This window comes from Anabrus simplex, chromosome 8 (genome assembly GCF_040414725.1).
Source record: "Anabrus simplex isolate iqAnaSimp1 chromosome 8, ASM4041472v1, whole genome shotgun sequence".
NCBI lineage: Eukaryota > Metazoa > Arthropoda > Insecta > Orthoptera > Tettigoniidae > Anabrus > Anabrus simplex.
The window spans coordinates 145,329,478-145,355,123 of NC_090272.1; the positions used below are offsets into that span (position 1 = coordinate 145,329,478).

The following is a 25,646-nucleotide window of genomic DNA, read 5'->3' on the forward strand; positions in this document are numbered from 1 at the left end:
TTTCCTGTTTGTATAACTGCCGTTGAATCCGAAATAATTGTTCTCTATTACGTATTCTAACAATTTGATAAATTCTTCGACCTCTACTTTAATTAAACCGCTATGCTCTGTTAAGTTTTATTGTTATTTTATAATTAAGGATAGAGACTAATTATATAGATTTTATAGAAGATGAAGAAAGAGTTACTATTTTCAGATATAAATAAGGACATAAATTAACATAGAGAGATTAATTTAATTAGATTTTTATCATTTATGATTAGTAAAATTCTGGTAAAATATGCAAAAAATGACAATGTAAATAGGCTAAAGAAAAACTTAAGGGTAATATTGTAACTAATTTAAAATTCATATATTTTAACTTATAATTGAAATATGATACCAATGAACCATAGTCCTAAGATAATTAGTATTTGGCACCGCTGAGGAAGAGAGCGGAGGCTCTCGAAACATGTACATGTACGGTAACGAAATAGAATAAGTGTATAAAGTATTGACAAGGCGGAAAATTATTTTATAGAAATTTGTATATAAGTCAATACGGACCAAAATGGTGAAAATAGTCAATTACGTTCCCAACAAGCGATAGCTCAGATCCTTTCAAACAAAACAATTATGACCTATGCTGCCACAGCCCAATGGTAGAGCAACTGACGCAAAATCGGGAGGTTGTGGGCTCGGATCCCACTGGTTTCTGGTTGGCTATTTTTGTTCTGTAGTTAACATCTCTTCAACACGTACCACATGTACTGAAGATGACCGAATAGGATAAAAGTTAATTTCGATTACAACGTGGTTGTGAAAATTTAATATTCATAAACGAGTATGTTAAAAATAAAGGAAAGAATGGTTTCAAGTTGGGAGCATAAAAATATACTTACTCCCCACTGACCCCATCAACTTGGCTCCTCTCAGTGAATGAACTTACACTGGACTGCTTGCTGAACAGTAGCTGCAGAGATCTTCATCTATAGAGATGAAGTGGTGGTGAAGTTGGAAGAAGCAGGACTGGAGGGAAGAAACAAGCTTGTGTATTCCATGTCATAGCCGAATTGTCATCTTGCTGCTTAGAATATATTCATATAACTTCACTGAAGAGAATGTTTCGTTTTTTCATAAATTTCACTAATACATTTACTCCCAGCTCCCTCCATGGGTATTCAGTCATGCAGCCCAGTGACTTTTAGATGCCACCCTGACTCGCTAGGTAACATGTAACACATGGCTTTGACTTACTATGACTCATACTATAAACCCTAGACATGAGAAAATTTGTACATAAATTCTCAAGACAATCAATTACGATTTTTTATTTACTATGACTGTTCATTTTATCACTCGACACTACTTCAAATCCAAACGCACACTTCAGAGACCTCAGGACTGGTACGTGCTTATTCAGATCACACATCCCACAATGCGAGAAATTACACCAAGCTGTAGTAAAATGTTCATCTGCCTTGCTACCTACCGGCATAGTGATATCTAACCAGTGGCGTAACTAAGAAAGGATGAGCACCCCCGCAGAGTACTATTTTGGGTCTCCTTCCTCAAATTCTGACATAATGCCAGAATGTTTGCATGCTTCCTACATTAATCATACATACTAGTCATATTATAATTAACAAACTATCAGAACTGATATCCATCACAATTTTCCGAAGCTTCGTTGCTCTGCAAATGCTGTTATGGCAAGTAAAGTGAGATAAAGTGCACAGAAACTAGGGACACTACTGGCAATGACCGAGTTTTCTACCGTCAGAAATTCGGCCAGTTCTTTTACAGCTCAGAGATCAAAAATGTTTATTGCCAAATATCTAACTCACCACTGCACCGGCCATGATGTTTCCAATTACACTCTTTGCACTATCAGTTCCAGAATCACTCTGTTGTGTCAAAATATCACTAACATAAAATTCAAAATCATTCAGTGCTGAAATGTCACTAACACAAACATAGCATTCCCCTGATTTTTGTGCTGCATTCTAACTTAAATTTTCAACTGACAGCCTGGATTTAGATTTATCACAATAAGTAACACTACTGGTACTGAAACTCATTTTAGAATCTCCACCTACAAGTTTAAAGAAACAATTTTCTGCCACTTTTAACAAATCCTTCCTTTTCAAGTTCTCTCTTGCAGTTTTCGAAACCACTTAAATACTTAAATGTGAGACCTGTGGAGAATCTCTCTCAAGAAAATGTTTACTGTGAGATGTAAAGTATTATTGTGGAAAATTTTATTTGTATTCGCTTTATCTCCTAAGTACTACTAGATTGTAAAATTATTATTGTGGTTAAGTGGTATTTTGTAACTTTTCGGAAATTTTGTGACGCAGACTTTTGGAACGGGGTATGTTGGCCCCTGTTGATTCTAGAAGCATGACTTTACTAATTCTGGAAGACGGAAAGTTCGCGATTAGTGTCTGCCAATGTTCTGGAATATTGTGAAAACATCACAACTTGATAAAGAGTTTTGATTGGTGGATCTGGGTGGCGATGGGAAAGCTCCTGTGCTCTGATTGGTCACTTGGGAATCACACCGGGGCCAGCCTTGTGTTTTTAAGAGAGTGAGGCGAGATTTCATGGTCTTTCGTTCTCTCGTCAGTCCAGCGATCAGACGCAAGTCGGCGAATCCTCGCTCCCGGGATGGCATACCTCGGGGTAAGCACTGTTAGTTTCAGTTTCACCTCAATTTTACGTTTAATGTTCGCTGTATTTACACACAGGAGTTTGCCCTACTCGCCCAGACTCGCCTCTCAAATTCTCGGATGCCTTAGAAAGCACGTTAACTTTCATTTAATATTGTATTTATATCCTGTGTTTCCTCTTACCCTCAAAATTGTATTGCAGAAGTTGCATTATGTTAAGATACCTTTAGTTAACCTCCTGACCTAAAAGCAAAGCGCTTGGCAAACTACATCTAATTTGTATTCTGGAAAAGGCATGACTGAATTGTTTGAATAGATGAACTTTGTTCCGAATTTTCTTTGTAATGTTTATTTTGGAAAATAATACCTTGAATCAAGGGATCACCATTGATTTTCCTGGAAACTCAACCGCACTATATCATTTTATGGTACGTTTGCCTTTTCTAAAATCTTCACGTTCTTAGCAAACTCTTGTATCTATTGTGAACTGTTAATCTTTCCCATCATGTGTTGTTACCACTACGTAATCTTTCCTTATTCCAGTAGATGGCATCTCACGCGTTAGCATAGTTCAAAGCATTTATTTTCTGGCCCGTCTTGTTGGGTTACCTTTCTGGTTGGTTGTAGAGAGTTTTGAATTGAGAAGACGGAAGGATTGATTTCCAAGTCGCTTTTGTGGCATATAAAGGATATTTTAACAGATTCAAGACATCTTTGTACATATCTCGGCCTTTCAAGAATGTTAATTGCTTATGTAATAGAGGTATTTATTTTTCTTTAATCTTCTCTTGGTTTTATTATTACTCCATTCTTTGCTCACCATGGTTGGGTTAGAAAGGTTTCCCTCATTTTTCATTAACTTATCTCACCTCGGAAGTTCTTTAATGTGTGGTATGGCCTTAATTATACGACACGAGCCTAACATTTGCCTGATTTTGAGATAAGGAAATAATAGGAAACCAATACGACATGAGCCTAACATTTGCCTGATTTGGAAATAAGGAACTAATGGGAAACAAATCACGAGTAAGCGAATGGTGAGATTCGAACCTATATCCCAATTAACAACTTACAGCCGTATGTCTCACTCGGTGTATTATTATTATTATTATTATTATTATTATTATTATTATTATTATTATTATTAAGATTTAGTCTGAGGATCAGTGGTAAAGTGTTCACATCCAGGTACCAAGATCGTAGGTTCAAATCCGGCAGTCGCAATCGGATCTTGAGGGGCAGGAGAAAGTTCATTCGGCATTCCATGTCGTACGATATTACTACGCGAAAGATCTCTGGTGATACATTTCGTGTTCATTCATGCACAGGATCACTAATAACTTTTTCCTCACTAACACTGCTGAAATCAGAGCCTAAAACATAAAATATGCTTTGAATTTCGCTATTACTGAGCATTCACAATTAACTATTTATTTATTTTCCACCTAGTCGATACAATGATTGCTTAAGGCAATTTTTAATGGTTAAAAGTGGTGCATGTTTCGTATATTATCAACATCTTCAGCCACATAACACTGTTTAGATGAAAAATATATAAATTGACAAAGTAATACTTTCGAGGAAGTGTCCTTAAAATTAACATAAGATTGACAACAATAAAACATTAATTTTAAGGACACTTTCTCTAAAACATTACTTTGTCAATTTATATATTTTTCATCTAAACAGTGTTATGTGGCTGAAGATGTTTATAATATACGAAACCTGTACCACTTTTAACCATTAAAAATTGCCCTAAGCAATCATTGTATCGACTAGGTGGAAAATAAATAAATACTTAATTGTGAATCTATTGAAGTGTGATACGGACCATGAAGCTGATTTTATGTAATTACTGAGCATATCGCGCAAGCAAGCAACTTCCTCCTCAGCCATCTTGTCAACATCAGAATACAGATTTCTCGATTGATATTTTAATCTTAAAAATTAAATAATTGAAAAAGAGGTTCAACCTATTCAATACATAGGAAAGAAATGTAGTGATTACATTCTTATTTAATAGTAAATATAAATGGGACCGGTTTCGACCCTAGTCCAGGTCATCGTCAGCCGTAAAAACATGTAAAACAATGCATACGAAAAAGAAAAAGAAAAAGATTAATTGAACTCTGGATCGGTATAAGATGAAACATAAATTAACGATGGGGGTAGAAATTGTGAGTCACTTAATAGAAAACAGTACGTAATATTAAGAATGGTAGTATGGCACACGCAATGATAGGCGAAGTCTCACAATGTTTATGAATATTGGAGAACAGTCAAATGGGTCAGTTTCCACACTCTGTCAGGCACAAAGTCACAACACTATCAAATAATATATGAAGATCATAAATAACTTGAAGTCGCAGACGAATAGATTTATAGAAGCAAACCGCCAGCTCCCGGTGATCAGCGCGGCACATTCAAGGTCATGCGCTGCGGTCTCGAACGCCAAAGTAGAATGGAGAATATCCTGAAGGTCCAGTATTTGTCTCTGTTGCGGGAAGTTAAGTACATGTATACAGAAATATACAACGCAAATCAGTATAATTCACTTTGCCAAAGAAGCATAGTTGAGCACTCTGGTGACACTCAGAGACACCGAGAACAGATTTCAATTAGCAATGTTTCCGGAAAAAGCCAACAGATGTCACAAAAGTCTCCAATATGCGACCTTGCATCCCGGCGTATTAGTCCGCTTGTGGAGATCTGGCCCAGCTGCTCGAGCGCGTACCAGTCCGCTTACGGATGCATAGGGGTTAAAGCAAGAGATACTTAAGGAAAACTCAAGGTCAGGATGAATCCATCGACGAATATGCCACTGGTATTCTTATCCTATTTAATCGCTTGGATATTAGAATTCATGAGTCCGAAATTTTCTATACCTTCTACCGCAACCTAGCTTCTCAATAATAATTGTTTATAAAGAGGTCGGAAGTAAATTGTGTTGACGACAACATCAGTCTTGGCCGCAAATTTGAGTTGACACTGCAAATTAACAACATGTATCAACCCCCTCCTCCTCCTGCTGATTGCTCTTTTCCCGATACGGCTTGTCACACCTCGCCTAAAACTGTTTCTTTCGCTAGGTAGTCAACCAGTACCCGACATTCTAACAGGTCTACTGATCGTTTTGAATCGCCTCATTCTTCGGGCCGTATTACCAATGCTCTCTTGAGCCAAGATGTTCTGCAAATCCCGTCAAATGCTGGAATTGTGGAAAAGATGGACATACTTCACACCAATGCAATGGCCCACCGTAGGTGCCGAATAACCATCCTAATCGCAAAATTTGGGGACTTCCTTCATCTTCACCCTGGGCCAAGGTTCTTTGCGGCTCACGCACCATGTATGCTCTCTTAAGACACTGGATCGTGCAGTTCTTTCATCAATCAATCTTTTGTCGATGGTATGATATTAAAACACCTACGTAATTCTCGTTGTACAGAATATTATGTGTCTGCGGACGGTTTTTCCTGTGAAACGCATCCGAACCCACGTGAAAATTCATAACCTTCCTTGGGACTGGAACTTCAATGTTGTCCCAGACTTGGCCGTTCCTCTCATCCTAGGTACTGACTTCATGTTAGCTACTGGACTGTCGAGAGAGTCCCTTCAGAAATAAGCTCCTGTGTTCCTTATCTGACGACAAATCTTAAATCTGCCTAAGTGATCTGTCTGAAAATCAAACTTCCATGCTAAATAGTCTCCTGGAAGAATTCCCTGATGTACTGTCTGCAAAGCTAGGATGTGCTAAGGAGTTTTCATACCGTATCATACTGAAAGATGACACGCCTATTAAACTACCACCATTTCCTTGTTCTCCTCCTACACTAGGCGCCATGAGGAAGTGCATCAATGATTTGTTGGATAAGTGTGTCATAAGCCTGTCGAAGTCGCCTTACAGCAGTCCTGCTTTTCTAATCCCCAAGAAAGATGGTCAAGCGCGTCTGGCATTGATTACAGGGTCCTGAACCATAAGGTAATCTTCGACAGTTTCCCTTTCCCTACGATGGAGTCCGCCTTGCAGTCCTTCGGGAAAGCCAAATTTTATTCAGTCTTCAACTTCAATTCAGCTTACTTTCAGATTCTCTTGGACACTAGCTATCGCGAATTTACTGCTTTTGCAACTCCTTTTGGCCTGTATCAGTTTAATAAGGTGCCTATGGGTATCTCCATTGGTGGTCAAGCGCCACGCCGCATACTTAACACGGTCTTCAGTGACTTAAAGTTCTCCTGTCTGTTTTCGTACCTCGATGTTGTCGTGATCTTTTCTAACACCTTTGAAGAACACATTGCCCATCTCCGTGAACTTCTCACAAGGCTAAAGAGGCATGGTTTTACGGTCAAACCGAAGAAAATATCCTTATGTGCTCGACGGATCAAGTTCATGGGACACATCATCTCCGATTCTGGCATCTCTGTAAATCCTGACAGGGTGAAATGTATCCGCAAGTTTCCTAGAGCTAAGAATGTCCGTGGTATCTGTAGATTTCTTGGTATGGTTGGGTTCTATTGTAGGGTCATCCCAAACTTGACATTTCTGCTCCTTTGAACCTGGTTCATGCGCCCATGAACGTATGATTCATTGGCAATTCTCACTATTTTCGGTACTTTTCTACTTGTTTGAATTTAAGTTTGATGTTGCGCTTACCTTTAATTATGTTACGTCTAGTTATTTTTCATTGATTTATAACAAGTTCCCCTTGGCGTGCAATCATGTCACAGGTCATACGAACACTGTTTGCTTATTTTCTTCCTCTCACTTCGCTAACTTACGTCATTTTTACGTCGCCTGTTGATTGGTCATATTACCTTCACATGACTGCTTGCGTCACCGGTAACTTGTCTCCTTCTGGTACCGAGAATGTATTCTTCCGCGTCTTTCTATTTTTCATTGGTTATTTCTGTTTTTTCCCTTGCCTTTATTGTATTATTAATTGTGTGGAAATTATGAATATTCTTTCTGGACTTCTCTTTTTTCATTATTTTGTATTTTATGATAAGGTTTCTCACGTACTTTTTAGTAATTACTACTGTTAGTCTTGCAGCACTACTTTTTGTTGAATCTGGAATCTTCTGCAGTGCTTCTTAAGGACTGCCACTCAACATGTTCAACTGGACTCCGCACTGGACTCCGCTCCAGGACTCGACTTGAGGACTCGGCTCCTCACTTTGCTTCGGGCAGCTCACTAGAATTGCCAATTCTCAGCAATGTCCATGCGGACTACGCATCCAGCCTGTTAGCCTCGCCGCGTGTTTAGAAGCGGCATTTCTCACTACAGGTATTCACTTCGCCCTGCTCGGGGCCGTTGACATGGGCTTGCCCTCTCGTATAAATGAAAGTATGTCAAGCCGAGTACCTTCTACTCCGCATCAGTTGGCCTGTTCAGCAATTCTATTTTATTAAATTTCATTAATGCCAGCCTGGAGTTAGCATTCTGGTCTACTTTTATGAACATTTTAAATCTACGTTTGTCAGTCTGTCTGATCTTGAAGATGACATTTTCTACTGAACTGGTTTGCCTAAAAGGATTTGTCTTTTACACTGCAGTGTTGGACTATTGATCTGAAAGCTTAATGTTTCATTATTTTTAATTTTACCTCCCCGGTGGAGAATTTAATGCTGTAAGTCTGTCTCAAGTTCGTTGTTAATTTCCAGTCCTTTTCAATCTATTGTTAAAGCAACCCTTTTTTTTTTTTTTTTTCTATTTAGCTTCGTCATTTGATGTTTTTGAATATTCATTTATTGCTCTGTTAAATTTCAATACTGGTTTGGCTTGTGCCAGCCTTCCACATTAATGTAAATTTCAGATATTCTGAATTTTGTCAGTTTCAATTTATATTCACTATTATGTGCACAGCTGGTGGTCAGTTCGACTCAAGGCTAGGTGTACGTTACTTGAATTTCGAATTTAATCATTGATCAAATTATTCAAATTATTTATTGTTTTTTTTTTTTTTTTTTTTCTAAAGATTATAATAAATGTTGTTGACTGCTGATCCTTTATCTTTCATTCCCGTAAAACTTTGGAATTACTCTTTGTCCTTTCCTGGTTTTACCAGAACCTGTTGAAAAGAAAGAATACCCGTTTCTGTTGGGGTGATGCTCAAGAACAAGCTTTCAGCAAACTCAAGGATGCCCTCTGTCAGGCTCCGGTCCTGCACAGTCCCGATTTCAACAATGGCTTCATCCTTCAATGCGATGCTAGTGACATTGCAGTCTCTCCCGTTTTGAATGATAGTCTGGTCCCTATTGCATACTTCAGGAAGATGCTACACGGTTCGGAATTACGCTATTCTATTTATGAGAAAGAATGCTTGGCTGTGTTGTGTTTTCGTTGTTGAAAAGTTCCACTCCTACCTAGAACACAGTCATTTCTGAATTCACACCGATAATCAGGCTTTATCTTGGAAGAGCACAAACGTAAAAAAAATTAGGGAGAACGGCCCGCTGGATACTTTGCTTGTCATCTTATAAATTTACTGTTCTGCATGTGAGAGGCAAGGACAATGTCGTGGCTGTCTGTCTGCCGCGCATGTCTGATGGCTTGGAAAATCCCAACGATGACGATGAATGCAGTTCTGGTTCTAATCTTTCGGTCAACGTTCTTCAAAATTACCCCTGGAGCTTTACGAATTTAGGTGAATTCCAAAGGCAAGACGATGAGTGAGTTAAGATAATGGACGGGATTTCAAAGAACAACAACAGCTGCGAGTCTTTCGAAATTAAGAAGGGTCTCTTGTGCCATAAGTGTACTCGAAACAAGTCCTCGAAAGTGTTTATTCCCTGTGCCTTGAGGACTATGATTCTAAATTACGCCCTTGGACAGCTAAAACCATTTCATAAAATCGCTCAAAATTACTATTGGCCGGGCCTAAAGATATATATCTGTGAGTATGTCAGAACCTGTGACGTTTGTCAAAAGTGCAAACCCGCTCAAAATAGTCTAGTCAGATTTCATTTTGCCGATGTGACTAATGCTCCTGGAGAGAAACTATTTATTGATTTCTTCGGACCTCGAGTAAGATCCCGGTAACAGGCATATCGGCATATCGGTCACTGATGGTTTTTCTAAGTTTGTTTGGCTGTTCCCTGTCCGTAAAATTAACTCTGCAGTCACCACTAAATTGTTATCCAATCAAATATTTGGCATTTTTGGACCTCCCAAGACATTACTGTCAGACAATTCCTCTGTCTTCACCTGTACTAGTTTTCAGAATATGTGTTTTTCGTGGGGTATTAAGCATATCCATCTTAGCCCTCACCACCCTCAACCGTCTCTAATCGAGAGATTCCATCGTAACCTCAAATCATGTTTATCTGCCTTTCACCATAATAACCAGTCCCATTGAGACTCCTGTTTGTCTTTTTTCAGCCTAGGTTTCAACACCGCTGTACATGAATCCAGCCAATTCACGCCAGCCGAACTGTGTTTGGACAGAATCCCCAACGATCCGCTTATGTTGCAGTGGAATATCGAATATCTCTCCGTTACTTCTCGTCGCCTGAGTGTCAAAGAAAAATGGAAAATAGCTTCGGATCATCTGATAAAACCAAAGAACAAGGTGGCTCTGAAGTATAACAAGGGGAGGAAACCGGTCTCTTTTGGTGTTGGAGCCAATTCACACCAGCCGAACTGTTTCTGGGCAGAATCCCTAACGATCCGCTTATGTTGCAGTGGAATATCGAATATCTCTCCGCTCCTTCTCGTCGCCTGAGTGTCGAAGAAAAATGGAAAATAGCTTTGGATCATCTGATAAAACCGAAGAACAAGGTGGCTCTGAGGTATAACAAAGGGAGGAAACCGGTCCCTTTTGGTGTTGGAGACCTAGTTTTAATCAAGAAATTTCCTGTCAGTTCCGCCTCAGACCATGTCAGCGGGAAACTATGTCAGAAATGGTCTGAGCCAAAAAGGATGGTTAAATTTCTGGGACCTGTGACGGTCGAGCTGGACGACGTTGCTACTCATGACTTGTCCAAAGCCCATGTATCTTTGTTAAATGCATATTACTCGAGGAAACCGTACCATACATTTTACTTCATTTTTACTGAGTTATCATTTTGTTTTCTGTATCTACCATGTGAACTTGGATTATGTCTTAGCGAGAAAACGATATACTCAGACCTCTTTCTGTTTCAGGAATAGTATACTGTTCTCTTCTTTAAGAAATCAGATTAATAATACAGAGTAATAACGACAAAAGGAAAACCAGGAGTCGAATCGTAATATATGGAGGAAATGAAGTAAGATCGTATTCGACATGCACATGTTTATACACTTTACTGGACTGCGACAAACTTCAGGTCTTAAAAGGCTCTGTTCTTCATAGTTTCGTTGTGTTGACCTTAGTGTTAGGACACTTACATCTACACGTGTTTTTGAAGGAAAACGTACATTCTCAAATATGTACCCACCTTTGTATTGAACTCATGTATTACCTTAGCATTAAGTTTAGTTGTAGTCGTGCGCGCAAATTTACTTTTAAATTTCAGCCTTCAAGTAAAATGAATTCTTCTTGTCTGATCAGCAAGACAGAATTCTTTTTCGAGGGGGCACTTAGAATATTTCAACCGCACCATATCATTTTATGGTACGTTTGCCTTTCCTGAAGTCTTCACCTTCCTAGTGAACTCTTGTATCTATTGTGAACTGTTAATCTTTCCCATCATGTGTTGTTACCACTACGTAATCTTTCCTTATTCCGGTAGATGGCATCTCACGCGTTAGTATAGTTCAAAGCATTTATTTTCTGCCCCGTCTTGTTGGGTTATCTTTCTGGTTGGTTCTGTGGAGAGTTTTGACTTGAAAAGATGGAAGGATTGGATTTCTAAGTCGCCTTTGTGGCACATAAAGCATATTTTAACAGATTCAAGACGTCTTTGTACATATCTCGGCCTTTCGAGATTGTTAATTGCTTATGTAATAGAGGTATTTATTTTTCTTTAATTTTCTCTTGGTTTTATTATTGCTTCGATCTGTGCTCACAATTGTTGGGTTAGAAAGGTTTCCCTCATTACATGTGATTCTAATTTATTTATGTGTTAACTTCACCTTTACACGCTTCTTTCGGTATTTTCATTTACCGATCCACTATGTTTGATTTGAGAACAGAAGGTGACATGGATTCATATGTGTGTGCGTATGTGATTGTAAGCTGTGTGCTGTCTGAGATCTTTCACTCATGTCGCTTCATTAACATACTGCTTGAGCTCATGTTGTTTTATTTTATCGCGTGTTCTGTATAATTCATGACCACTAGAAAGGTGTGGTATGAATACAAGCTGACAACGCGATTGGCCTGTTTCTATGTGTTTTGGTGTTGGAGACACTCCGTCTCTTTAAGATGGACCATTTTCTGGTTCATATTGTTTGAGGTTGAGAGCGGTTATTTTGTTATGTGCTGTGTGTTGGCGTTCTTATACGTCCCTGTATTTGGTGACCTAACCCCTTGGTCTCAGTGTGAGGGTGGGTGGTTCTGACGCTTGGATCTGTGAAAGCTTTTGTGTCTAGTTTGCTTATTAATTGTTCGTTGCACATTGCCGTCATTGGCTTTCTTTAACTATTTTCTAGTTTGATATCTTTTATTCTTTCTTCTTCTTTTTCTTCTTGCGTTATTAGGCTGTAGGACCACGGACAGCTCCTTCATGGATTGCATTTTCTTCTTCTCCTCCCAGAACCTCTTCATCCTTTCTCTTCTTCTCTCCCGCTCTTCTTTCGAGATATTCAGTATCCTCTTCTCTTGTCTACTCCACTGGTGACTCTCAATCCTTTTCCTGTATCCATCCCTATCATTGATCTCTGGCATATTAGTCGGTATGTACTTGCTTCTCCAATTTTCCTTTTCTTCCACCTTGATCCCCAATTCCGACCAATCTTTCCGAAGTTCAACTACCCACTTGGTTCCTGTCTTTCCTCGTGTCCTCGCTGTTGTTTCCCATACTCTTTTCTTCATTCTATCCATATTCATCCTGATTACATGTCCCGCAAACCTTGCTCTTTTCAGTCTGATTTCTTCTGAGATTGTCCTCATGTTCCGGTATAGTTCTTCCCTGGGTCTCCTCATCCATCTCTCACCTCCTCTCTTAGGGCCTAGTATTTTCCTCAATATTTTTCTCTCCTCTTTCTCTAGTTGTTCCGCACCATTTCTTCCTAGTGCTATTGTCTCAGCAGCATATAATTCAGCATTTCTCACCGTTGCCTTGTAATGTCTAATCTTTTATTCTTTGCGGGATGGCTTTCCATTTTATCTTTGTTGTTTGGCTTGAAACCATGGAACTTTCCCTTTTCTCTTTGCTTTAATTTTATAAGCTCGGTGCACCCTCCCTCTTCTCCCGTTTTAAGCTCTTTTACTTAATGATCTCGTATTCTCGGGGGACGTGATTTTTATTGTTAAGAGCTTTTATGTCTTACCTTAGGAACTGAAAGGGAGAATGGTATGATAAGGTGCTGTTACTCCCTAAACTTATGGTTGTTTACACCTGGAGTACATAAAAGAAATACTGTAAGAGGCCTGGGTCCAGTTCCTGGCAGTCTTTGCTAGTTTTGACCAAATCCACCGCACTGGGTCTTCATCGTGTTCTTAGTGTCAGTTCAAAAACCCGCTTTCATATCCCAATGGCCCTGGTAGGCTTCCCAGACCCGCACCACATTCCTTTATTATAGTCATCACGTTGCCCAACCTAATGTTCATTTGTTTGTATTGGCGCAATTCATCTGATGTTTATTTTATGTGCTAAGGTTTTAAGTGTCGTGTAATTTGATTTTTTCCCCTTTTCTTAACTGTGCATCGTGTAACCACTGGGATCCGGTTACATATTGGTATTGCAAGTGATAAAAATTATTGTTATCCGTATTGAAGATACTGAATGTTGGATGCTAAATGGTTTATTTTGTCACCTATTCAATACATATAAATTTTACATTTAGGAATTTATTATTAATTCCGCTTGAGACATGTTTCGCCCTTCATTGAGGGCATCATCAGTCAAATTACCTCCTCAAGGTACCTGATTACTATTTAACATGCACAAATTAATACACATTACAGTGTGAAAAATTAGGTACGAGAAACTCTTGTACAATGGTGATGGTTAAACAATATAAGTTTAAGAAGTTGGCACCAATGCTTAAAATTACTGGGTAATTATAGCAGAGTTCAGCTGTGGTGCTCTGAAGAATAATTGATGCACTCATAGGAAAAGTTTATAAAATTTTTATCAGTATAACAGTCGGGGGGAAAGGGTATAGTGCTCGGCGTCAATGTTTTTAACAAAAATTAATGCCAATGGTTGGTAACTATACAGTAAATTTACATTATCAATTTGAACAGTTGAGAATTTACAGTTTATATACATATTTACAAGAGAGCAGCTTGGTGAGCAAGGATATAAAAAAAGGATATTACCAAGTGCGTCCCGTTGCTTTAATCATTGGAAGATGATTGTAGCATTGACATATCAGAAATATGCAGAGTGGTTTAATCTTAGTTAATAATCATAGGGGGCAGGGAAAATATTCCAGAAACTTGTCTGGTTGAAGCACTGGGTTCGGTACGGTGAACTGGTCAGCGTGGATGGAGACTCAATGGGTGTCATTGAGTAAACATTCAAATGCACTGTTGGAAGATGGAAAGGTCACGATTAGGGTTAGGTGATGTTCTGGAAAATTGTGAAAACTTTGCGACTTGGTAAAGGGTTTTGATTGGTGTATCTGGGTGGCGAGAAGGAAGCTTCTGTGGTCTGACTGGTTACTCGGTGATTGCACCGGGGCCAGCCTTGCCTTCTTAAGAGAGCGAGGCAAGATTTCGTGGTCTTTTCGTTTCTCGTCAGTCCAGAGAGCAGACGCACGCCGGCGATCCTCCCTCCCAGGATGGGCTGCCTTTGGGGTAAGCGCTGTTGGTTTTATTTCAATCTTAATTTATATCTAATGTTTGCTTGTATTTTCACATAGGAGTTTACCCCTACTCACCCAGAATTGCCACTCAATTATTCAGATGCCTTAGCTTTACAGCTGGGCCTGCCTGTTTGATTTTGGAGGCATTCCCCCTTTCTTTTAGTTTTGTAAACCGTGTAATTAGTAGATTAATTTTATTTCCCTCAGGCTTTGCCTCCAGTAACTTTGTATCACTTGAAGCACGGGGGTGAAGCTGATTCCTGCCCGTGGTGTCTCTGCTAAGGTAGTTGGAATTAAAACTCCATTACCGAACCGAACGTCAGCATACCAGAAGTACTAGATGGCAAGTACTCTTCAAAGGCCTTTTTCAAGGCCGAAATTAACTATATTATGCCATAACGTAGAAGGTCTATCACCATCTAAAGAGGTACTATTGAGTCAACTCTGTCAAACTAATAACTGTGACGTGCTTTGTGTTAAAAAAAGACACAGAAGTGACCATCAACGATGTCCCAAAATTGCTGGTTTACGACTTGTGGCTGAAAGACCACATAGTCAGTATGGAAGTGCAATATTTGTTCATCCTAACATTCAGGTCTTGTCAACATCTGTAACAGATCACAATAACATTGAAATAATAATAGTTGAGCTTAGTAATTGCACTATCTCATCAGTGTATAAGCCACCAGGTATTGATTTTTTTCTTTATGCCCCCTGATAACTTTTGCAAGCAAACTACGAAATTTGTAGACAGAGATTTCAACAGTCATAGTACAGTTTGGGGTTATGCACATGATGATGGAAATGGGGATACTGTATTGCTGTGGGCTGATAATTTCCAACTTAGCCTTATACATGACAGTAAGCTTCCACCAAGTTTCAACAGTGGTCGATGGAAATGCGGTTACAATCCAGACATTATTTTCGCCAGTGAACATGTATCTCAGCAGTGTGCGAAATCAGTCTGTTCTCCCCTACCTAACTCTCAACATCGCCCTATTATGTGCCAAATAACCACTGTAACACGACCGATTACAGTACCTTTTCGGAGAAGGTTTAACTTCAAAAAGGCTAATTGGGAAAAATTTAGCAATACACTTGACAGCTTCATATGGGAGATTCCTCCAGAACCAGAATCTTACGACACTTTTGTTGATGCAGTATCGAGAGCCTCACGTTTATCAATACCCAGAGGATGCAGAACACACTACTACCAAGGCTTAACTGCTGATGCATAAGTCTACCTAGAGAACTACCTTGCCCTCTTCGAAGTGAACTCTTTCAGCAAGGAGACAATTTCAGCCGGACATGACTTACTCTCTTCAATCTCAGAAAACAAAAGGAAAACTTGGTTGAAACTGATGGAGGAAACAGATTTCTCAGTTAATAGTCAAAAGGCTTGGAGACTTCAGAAAATACTGAACAGTGACCCAACCAAATGTTCAGTCCATGCTAATCACATTGCTTCACAGTTGCTTAATAATGGCAAATCACGATCAACTATTAGGAAATCAGAGTCAAAAATTGTGACCGGGGAATCTGAGGCTATCAGTACTTTAGCCAGACCATTTAATCTCAATGAATTAGAAACTGGTATTACAATGTGCAAAAGTGATAAAGCTGCAGGTTTGGACGATATCTGCACTGAGCAAATAAAGCACTTCGGTTCTGGAACAACGTTGTGGCTAGTGGAATTATTCAACAAATGCCGAGCATCATCCAACATCCCAAAGATTTGGCGGAAGGGACGGGTGATTGCAGTCCTAAAACTAGGCAAAAACCCTGAAGATCCGAAAAGTTACAGACCAATATCTCTTCTATGCCACTTGTATAAAATCATGGAACGAATGATTTTGAATCGCCTTACTGAAGTTATTGACCCACTTCTTATCCCACAGCAGGCAGGACTTAGACCTGGAAGAAATTGCACCTCCCAGATTTTGCATCTAACTCAGCACATTGAAGATAGCTTTGAGTTAAATAAAGTCTTAGGCGTCGCATTTGTTGATCTCACAGCGGCGTATGACACGGTAAACCACAGACTCCTGTTAAAAAATTTTTACAGTCTTACTAAAGATCTTGAGTTAACACGACTGGTAGCTACACTTCTTCATAACCGCCGATTCTTTGTTGAATTTCAGGGTCGGCGAAGTCGTTGGCGAACTCAAAAGAACGGCTTGCCTCAAGGAAGTGTACTAGCGCCTTTGTTATTTAATATATACACAAATGATCAGCCACAACCTCAAGACACCAAGAGTTTTATCTATGCTGATGACCTTGCTCTCGCTGTCCAGTCAGATAGTTTTGAAGAGATAGAATGCACCCTGAAAGCTGCCCTAGAAAAACTCGGCAACTACTATGATCAAAACCAACTTGTGCCAAACCTGAGCAAAACGCAAGTTTGTGCATTCCATCTACGACATCGACAAGCCAACAGGAAACTCGCTGTGACATGGAATGGAGCTACGCTAGACCACTGCTTCCATCCCAAATACTTGGGCGTCACTCTCAATCGCAGTCTAACCTTCAAGGTGCACTGTGTGAATGTAAAACAAAAGGTCTCTTCCAGGAACACATTACTTAGAAAACTTGTTAAATCTACTTGGGGCACACACCCACAAAGTGTTAGAACTACTGCACTAGCCTTATGTTACTCCGCCGATGAATATGCCTGTCCAGCGTGGTACAAATCTGCCCACGCAAAACAGATTGATGTGGCACTCAATGAAAGCTGTAGAATAATTACTGGTGTCCTGAAGCCAACTCCTCTTGAGAAAATCAATTACCTTGCCGGTATTGCTCCTTGTGACGTCAGGAGAGAGGTTGCTGCTAACAATGAAATGCTTAAAACAAATTTAATGCCTTCACATCCACTCTTTGGATACCAACCAGCCCAACGAAGATTGAAGTCCAGGAAAGCATTTTTAACATCTTCAGAACACCTGGAAGGATCATCGGACAAAGCCAGGATTACCAAATGGAAACAAAAGACCCCTGGCCTTTTGAAATGGATGGAACCACGGGAAGCGTTTCCTCCCGGTCACACCGAGGACTGGTTGATATGGAGGTCCTAAACAGACTTAGATTTGGAGTGGGTAGAACTAGAGCAACTCTACAGAAATGGAACTTCCCCATCGATATGGCCTTTTGTGACTGTGGTGAACTTCAGACAACTGATCACCTGCTATGCTGTCCCTTGTGTCCATCAAACTGCACAATGGAAGACTTGGTGCTGGCTAATCCAAATGCCCTTGAAGTGGCCAAATTTTGGGCCGAATCTGTATGACATGTATTGTTGTAGACCTTTTACTTGTATATATTTGTGTATATAGTTTGTTTCTTTTAAATGTAGTATTATTCTATTGTACTTTTGATTCGAATAAAGAAAGAGAGAGACTTGATGCACACTAGTTTTTCCTCTGCCCCGCATCAGAAGTGTTTTTGGTGTGGGATCAAGTTGAACTGGCCTCAGCGTCAAGTTTAAGTATTTCTGATTTCCCCTTTGTTTCCATTATGTGGCGCGATTGTCTGAAAGCGCGTTAACTTTCACTTAATATTGTATTTGTATCATGTGGTTCCTATTAGCCTTAAACTTTGTATTCTGGAAGTTGCTTTATGTTAAGGTACCTTTGGTTAGCCTCCTTGACTTAAAAGAAAAAGCCTTGGAAAATTACATCTAATTTGTTTTGAGATATCGTAACTGTCGCTCCATTATGTGGTGTAGGTAATGTGTAATAGTGCTGCGTCTTACATCCGCCTATATAGGAAACCTGCGCTTCTTTCGTAGCTTCTGAGGAATATTTGTGGCTTATTTCGGGTGCTGAGTTTGTGTTAGTGTTGTCCAAAGAATATACTCTTGTTTGATAGTGTTTTTAGTGTAATATTTATTATAAATTTTTTGCAGTAAGTGTCAGCCCTCTTGTTAACTGCTACAATAGTTCCATAGATAACACTACCTAGATAGCCACTCGTTATGTTTGGCTAACATCTTTGCCCTCACTTTCACCCATTCTGTTTCTTTTGTCTTTGCTACCATAGAAACTATGATAAAGATTGGCACTCTGTTTAGCATTCTTCGAGTTGCCTAGGTCACACAGCCGGCCCATATTGTCAGCCATCTTTAAGATGAGTAAAGTGATGCTTCTGCACTGAACAGCATATTATCTCCATGTTAGGAGTGGCCTAGTTGATATGAGGAAGGACATGGGAACCCACCTCATTACCTTTCCCAAGACAACCCAATGGCTTCGCCCAATTCTAAATATTCGTATCTACTATTAAATATAATTCCAGAGTTTCAAGTCCCCCAATCGGATCTCCGGGGGGGACAGGGTTGAGAGAAACCTTGAATCAAAGATGTTCGCTTCGCAGAGAGATATTATGTGGAACCTGGAATGTGAGGGGTTTACTACAGACTGGCAAACTATCAACTGTTGAGAGAGAAATGACACTATATGGCGTGAAGATCTTAGGACTGTGTGAGACACACAGGAAAGGTGCTCGGCATTTCACCACTACCAATGATAACACAGTATATTTCTCTGGACATAATCTAAGTCGAAATGGTGTAGCAGTCGTCGTTCCACAGAAGTTATTTAGTGCAGTCACTGAATACTACCCAGTTAATGATAGAATTATTTCCATCACGATAAATTCAAAACCTTGTAAATTAAATATTGTGCAGGTGTATGCACCAACATCTGCTGCCCCTGAAGATGAGATAGACAAATTCTACAGTCAATTAGGATGCTTTATTGATAACATTCCTCAAAGAGAAGTTCTCATCATTCAAGGTGACTCCAATGCTAAGATTGGTGACACTTCATCCAATAACCACCTTAGTGTACATGTTGGTCCATATGGGCCTGGGACCAGAAATGACAGAGGAGAGCGTCTTCTGCAATTCTGTATAGATAAGGAAATGGTTGTTACCAATACACTCTTTCAACATCACCCTCGCCGCCGATATACGTGGATATCCCCCGGAGACAGGGTACGAAATCAAATTGATTTTATCCTAATCAGAAGTCGTTGGAAGTCATCTGTTTTAAACAGCAGAATGCTGAATGTGGTTCAGACCATATCCTCGTCATCATGAGAATGAGATTAAAACTCAAAACCACAACAAAGGTACGGGAAATGAAGTTTGATGACAGAGCTCTATGTAGCTTCGGCGAGGCTATTCGTCCCAAACTAGTCATTAGGAATAAATCCCACTGACACTGCAGATTCGGTATGGAACAACTTGAAGACTGCTGTGAGTAGTGCAAGGAAATACATGGGCAGAATTCATTTCCTAGGAAGCCATGGTTAAGCGCTGAAACTTTGAGCCTAATAGAGGAAAGGAAACAATTATGAAACTGATGAATATTTAAAAATGCACGCATCACTATCTCGGAAAATTCAAAAACAGTGCAGACTTGATAAGGCAAACCACATTCATGAAATCTGTGAAGAGACTGAACTGCATAAGCAGCACTGTCAACCTCATGATCTCTTTATGAAGGTAAAGAAAATTACCCGTGACTTCAAGCCCCGTTCATGGGTTGCGGAAGATGAACATGGTACCCTCATAGGGGAGAAACAACTGGCCATTGAAAGGTGGAAAAGATACTGTAAAAATCTATATGCAGATGTGACCACCAGGAATGTTTGCAAAAAGTACAACCCTAATCAATCTAGCTCTGAACCAGAGCCTTCAATATTGAGGACTGAAGTAGAAGATGCAATTAAACACCTGAAGAATCATAAAGCACCAGGAAGCGATGGCATCACTGGGGAAATGGTTAAGGAAATGGGAGAAGAAGGGGTACGTTTAATGCACTTCATCTGTAACAAGATATGGAATTATCGAACCATCTCACTAATATCACATGCAAGTAAAATATTATTGCATATCATAAATGAACGTTTGAAACCTTGCATTACATTTCAGCTCCCGTCAGAACAGGCTGGCTTTGTCAAGGGAACAGGAACTAGAGAACAGATTCTAAATATACGTCAGTTGATTGCGAAGGCACATGAATTCAACATTCCTCGTCAGAACAGGCTGGCTTTGTCAAGGGAACAGGAACTAGAGAACAGATTCTAAATATACGTCAGTTGATTGCGAAGGCACATGAATTCAACATTCCTTTGTTTCTGTGCTCCATTGACTACCAAAAGGCCATTACATAAAATAAATTTCATTGTTAAGTCCATATTGTCGTACGTATACTTTAAGGTTAAGTCAATATTCCACCTTTACAATACCAAAAGTTTATTGTCTAATTATTTAAAATATGACGGGACATGTTTCGTCTAACTTGTAGACATCATCAGCCGTAAAGTATTCAAGAAAAAGCACAAAAAAGACAAGGACAGAATAACACAAATTGAAGTATTCGGCAACCTGATTTATTTCAATGTGTTATTCTGTCCTTGTCTTTTTTGTGCTTTTTCTTGAATATTGTATGGATGATGATGTCTACAAGTTAGACGAAACATGTCCCGTCATATTTTAAATAATGTTGTTTAAATAATTAGACAATAAACTTTTGGTATTGTAAAGGTGGAATATTGACTTAACCTTAAAGTACCAAAAGGCCTTTGATTGTGTTTTGTGGCCGAAGTTGGGGTGTGTTCTAGAGAAAATGGGAATTCCATCTCATCTCATTTCACTTATAAAAGGCTTATACGATAACAATTTGGCCAAAGTCAGAGTTGATGGTGATTATCAAGTTTCAAAGTCTCCAAACGTATGAGACAAGGATGCATCTTATCACCTCAATTGTTTAACATCTATGGTGAATATATCATGAGGCATGCCCTCGATAGTTGGGAAGGAGGATTTTCGATTGGTGGGAAAATTAATAACCTCCGTTTTGCAGACGACACCACACTTGTAGCCAGCAGTGTACAGGAGCTTGTCGAGGTAATGGATTGTGTATAACAGGAAAGTCACAAAGTTGGCATGGAAATTAATTGGAACAAGACAAAACTAATGATTGTCAACAAAGGTGCAGAGATTCAGCTGCCACAGCCCCTTAATTATCTCCAAAGAGTCTGTCAGTTTCCTTATCTTGGTTCAATGATCAAGGATAAAAGTAGCTGCGAAAAAGAAATCAAACGTCGCATCCTTCTAGGACGTACAGCTATGGCAAAATTAAAGAAGATCTGGCAAGATAGAGCAATATCTATGAATACAAAGAAAAGATTAGTCCATTCGCTTGTGTTCTCGATCTTCCAGTACAGATGCGAAACTTGGACCATAAAAGCTAAAGACAGGAACCGAATCAACGCCTTTGAAATGTGGTGTTGGAGAAGGATGTTGCGAATACCGTGGACAACCAGGCGAACAAATGATTCTCTCATCTGGGAAATTGGAATACAAGAAAGTTTATTCCAAGTTGTGTACCAGAGAATCCTGCAATTCTTTGGTCACATTATGAGAAGAGAGGATGACAAGCTGGAAAAATTAATTGTCCAAGGAAATGTTTCTGGCACAAGGACACGAGGACAGGTTGCAGAAAGATGGGTTGATCAAGTAAGAGAGATCATGTACTTACCATGGAGAGTTACTGTCCAGAAAACGCAAGTACGTACAGAATGGTATCAGCTTATAAAAGAAATAACAAAGTCCTTGGGTCACGATACTCAGTCATGAGTGGAACGACTGGAGAGAGAGAGAGAGAGAGAGAGAGAGAGAGAGAGAGAACTGGATTCTGAATTGATGGATTTTGTTTTGAATTTTCTCTGTAATGTTCCTTTTTTTCTGAAACTTTTTTAACAGATTAAGGGATTACTGTTGATTTTTCTTAAAATCCGCAAACTTCATATCCCCATGGCCCTGGTAGGGTTTACATGCCTGATCCACATCCTTTATTATAGTCGTCATGTTGCCCAACCTGATGTTCATTTGTTTAGACTTGATGCAGTTTATATGATGTTTTTGGTTTAAAGTGCCATGTAATTCAATTTTTCCTTTTTCTTTACTATGTATTGTGTAACCACTGGAACATCGGTTACATATTGGTAGCCGAGCAAGTGACTGATTGCAGACGAAAGAAAAGTGAACGGTAATCATAGTAGCTAACCTAAAAAATTAAAAGCTTAATATCTGAAATTTGTAAATCGCCATGAAATTTAGTTTCTGCCTGTCAGGATGGCTCGTGCTGTTCCTAACCCTTTCCATTTGAGAAAGTTAGAGTTAATTTACGAACTTCGTATTCGTAAATTGAATTCCACAGGCAATGACAGAGATGACACAAGCCTGTTGAAACAGTCCCTTAATTTGCCGGTAACCATACCTGCGTTAAATGCAGACGAATTGTGTGAGTCTTTGGCAGTGGTTAAAGATAAACTGTCAGAATTTAATGCCATTTTTGTATCCTTCTGTTCTTCTGAGCCCTTGCATGGCCAATTAGCATGGGTTAAAGCACAGTTACAACATTAACTGGACCAGATTAGGGATTTGTTGTCTCTTAAATTGCCAGCAGATGAGCAGTAGGAGTGTGAATCCTTATTAATAAAATTTTCAAGGATATTTGACAAAATCATAGGCTTGCTTGAAAGGAATGAGTTGCCTAATGCAAGTTCTGAGGTTCAAGTGTCCACCCCTTCTGAATCGTCTGAAAGTGTTAACTCTGGTTCCGTATCTGTAGCTTCTCAAGCATATACTGTGGTCACTAGTGCTAGTGTTATTCAGGAGTCAGACGTGGGTAATGTTCGCCTGGGATCTTCTGCTTTGTTGTCAAGAACTATGGCACCTGTAAGTGATTCATGTCCTTTGATACCGACACACAGGGAAGGCAATATCTGAAGCTAGAACACATTTTTGTTATGTATTCAAAATTTGCGTACCCCTGAAACTTTTCCAGCTATGAGACACTTGGTTGGCCCTGGAGAAGAAAATGTACCAAATGAAATGATAAGAGATATGTACAACAAATGCACCTGTAAAGTACGGACCAAAGTAGGATAGACAGAAGAATTTGAAGTAAGATCAGGACTGAGACGAGGGAGAGTAGCCACCTCTCCTGTTCTTTATCATCATGGATGAAATACTGCAAGAAATCAAAAGGACTGGGGTAGGAACACTAAAAGCACGATTATTTAATGACGACCCTGTGTTGGTAGGTGAAGATGAAGAGGAAATTCAAGAACAAGCAAACATATGGAATGAAGTAAATTAAGAAAGGAGAATGGAAACTATCAAGGAAAAGAGCAAAACTCATTCTTAATTGACGATCATGGAACGCAAGAAGTGGTGTAAAAGTTCATGGGAAACCACTAGAGGTAGTAAGAACATTTCAGTACCTTGGAAGTGTTATATCGAAAGATAAGAATAACAGAGGAAATAAGCAGAAGAGTGGGACTGTTATGGAGTTACGAAGGGCCAATAAATACAATGCAAGGAAAAATCATGTACAAGAACTACTTTCTACTAATCTTGACGTACAGAGCTGAAACTTGGTTAATGACCAAAGCAGAGAAAAGAAAATTCAAGGCAAGTGAGATGAAATTCCCAATGTGGTATTATGAGAAACACTAGGTGTATGCGGAGTGTGAGAGAGAATAGAAAGATCTAGACTGAGGTAGTATGGGCATGTGAAAAGAATGTGAGGAACAAGGATCCTAAAGTTAATGCTTGAAATGCAGGTTAGAGGGAAAAGATATATAGAGGTATAGGCCTACCCAGGGAGTGATGGAGAAAAACTGACGACATAAGGAAGAGTGTGGCAATCTTTCAAGACAACTTTGATGAAGAATGGTGGAAAGATAGGCATCAATAATCCACAACCCAATCCAAGATCAAACTGGACAAGGAGAATGACAACAATGATAATGATGATGACACTTGAAAAATCCCCTCCAGTTTATTCTTAAGCCTATAGTAGACAAAGGGGTGATAATCACATTGTGGACAATCCATAAATCTTCCCTTCCTTCACATCTTCCCCTATGCCTTCACCAATCTACTATCACACCTGGAGCATCGTCTTGTACTGTACACTTTACCGTTCTTGACGATGTTAATACTGAAATTTTCCTTTTTGTAGCATTCTTCATTATCATGTACAAGGGTATAAATGTAAAAAGAAACTGAAGTGTAAGAAAATGCATTGGAAATCAGGGAACTAGGTAAGATACACAGAAATACACACTAAAGATACTCATAAGTGTACGGCTCAAGGGCACGTCTTTTTGTCTCCCTGTGAGTCAGTTGTTCTTCCATCCAGTGTGATAAGCTTATACTCCATCATGTCATAAATTTCATCCTTTCTGTTACATTGAAGATAAGATAAAAAGTTATCAAAACTTACCTTGGACATTCATCATTGAATTCCAGGTTCAATCTGTTCAATGAGTCCACTAAATCATCAACAGTGCTCAGGGAATGATTACCATTTGCCAGGTCCTTATCTGTGTTATCACAGGAATTGTCTCCACATGATGATCCCAATGCATCATTCTCACCTTTGCTGCTCACAGTCACACTGTCCCTTCCTCCCGGAGTGGAATAATCAGATTCAAGCATTGCACTGCTACTTCTAGACTTATCTTGGTCTATGTTCTCTACAGCAGAGTCATAATTGCTGTTATCATTGTCATCTTCAACTTTGTTTACATCGAAGTGAGGCAGTGTTACTGTTGAATCACCCATATATTCCAAATCATCACAGAAATTCGGTATGATACAAGTAACTTTCTGTGGAAAGAACAACATTTGATAATCAATAAAAACCCAGAGCTATGAACAATGATAGTTTCCAAAAATAAAAGCCTTTACACTGAAAATACACTACATAAAATCAATTCTTATACCTCCTTCAAGAATCGTTTCAAGTCAGACTTTTAAAAATAACACTTTCGACTGGAGGACTATGATATTTGATATTTTTCATAAAACTTCTGGGTTCCTTCCTAACATAAGAGGATAATTATTTAATTCTTCAGAGCTGACGAAAATATGCGAGGTACAAGAACTTATTTCGATTGGTATTAATATGAGCGGAAAGCATGGGCTCTCATTTTTGCAGCTGCTGCTATTTTAACATAGAAATGACTAATAATAAAAATGTTATTGGTCCTGCATCCCACCAACTATATTTATGGT

The 25,646-nt window shown here is 39.2% G+C and overlaps 1 protein-coding gene across 1 annotated transcript in view; it reads right to left on the minus strand.

Annotated features, from left to right (window-relative positions):
* Pask (PAS kinase) overlaps nucleotides 1-25,646 on the minus strand; it is a 453,665-nt gene that overhangs the window by 225,996 nt on the left and 202,023 nt on the right. Inside the window, exons 9-11 of the mRNA XM_068229079.1 lie at nucleotides 24,860-25,238; nucleotides 24,364-24,385; nucleotides 14,009-14,026 (exon numbers count right to left, since the gene is read on the minus strand). Of these exons, the coding sequence (XP_068085180.1) occupies nucleotides 14,009-14,026; nucleotides 24,364-24,385; nucleotides 24,860-25,238 (419 nt within the window). The remainder of the gene's footprint in view (nucleotides 1-14,008; nucleotides 14,027-24,363; nucleotides 24,386-24,859; nucleotides 25,239-25,646) is intronic.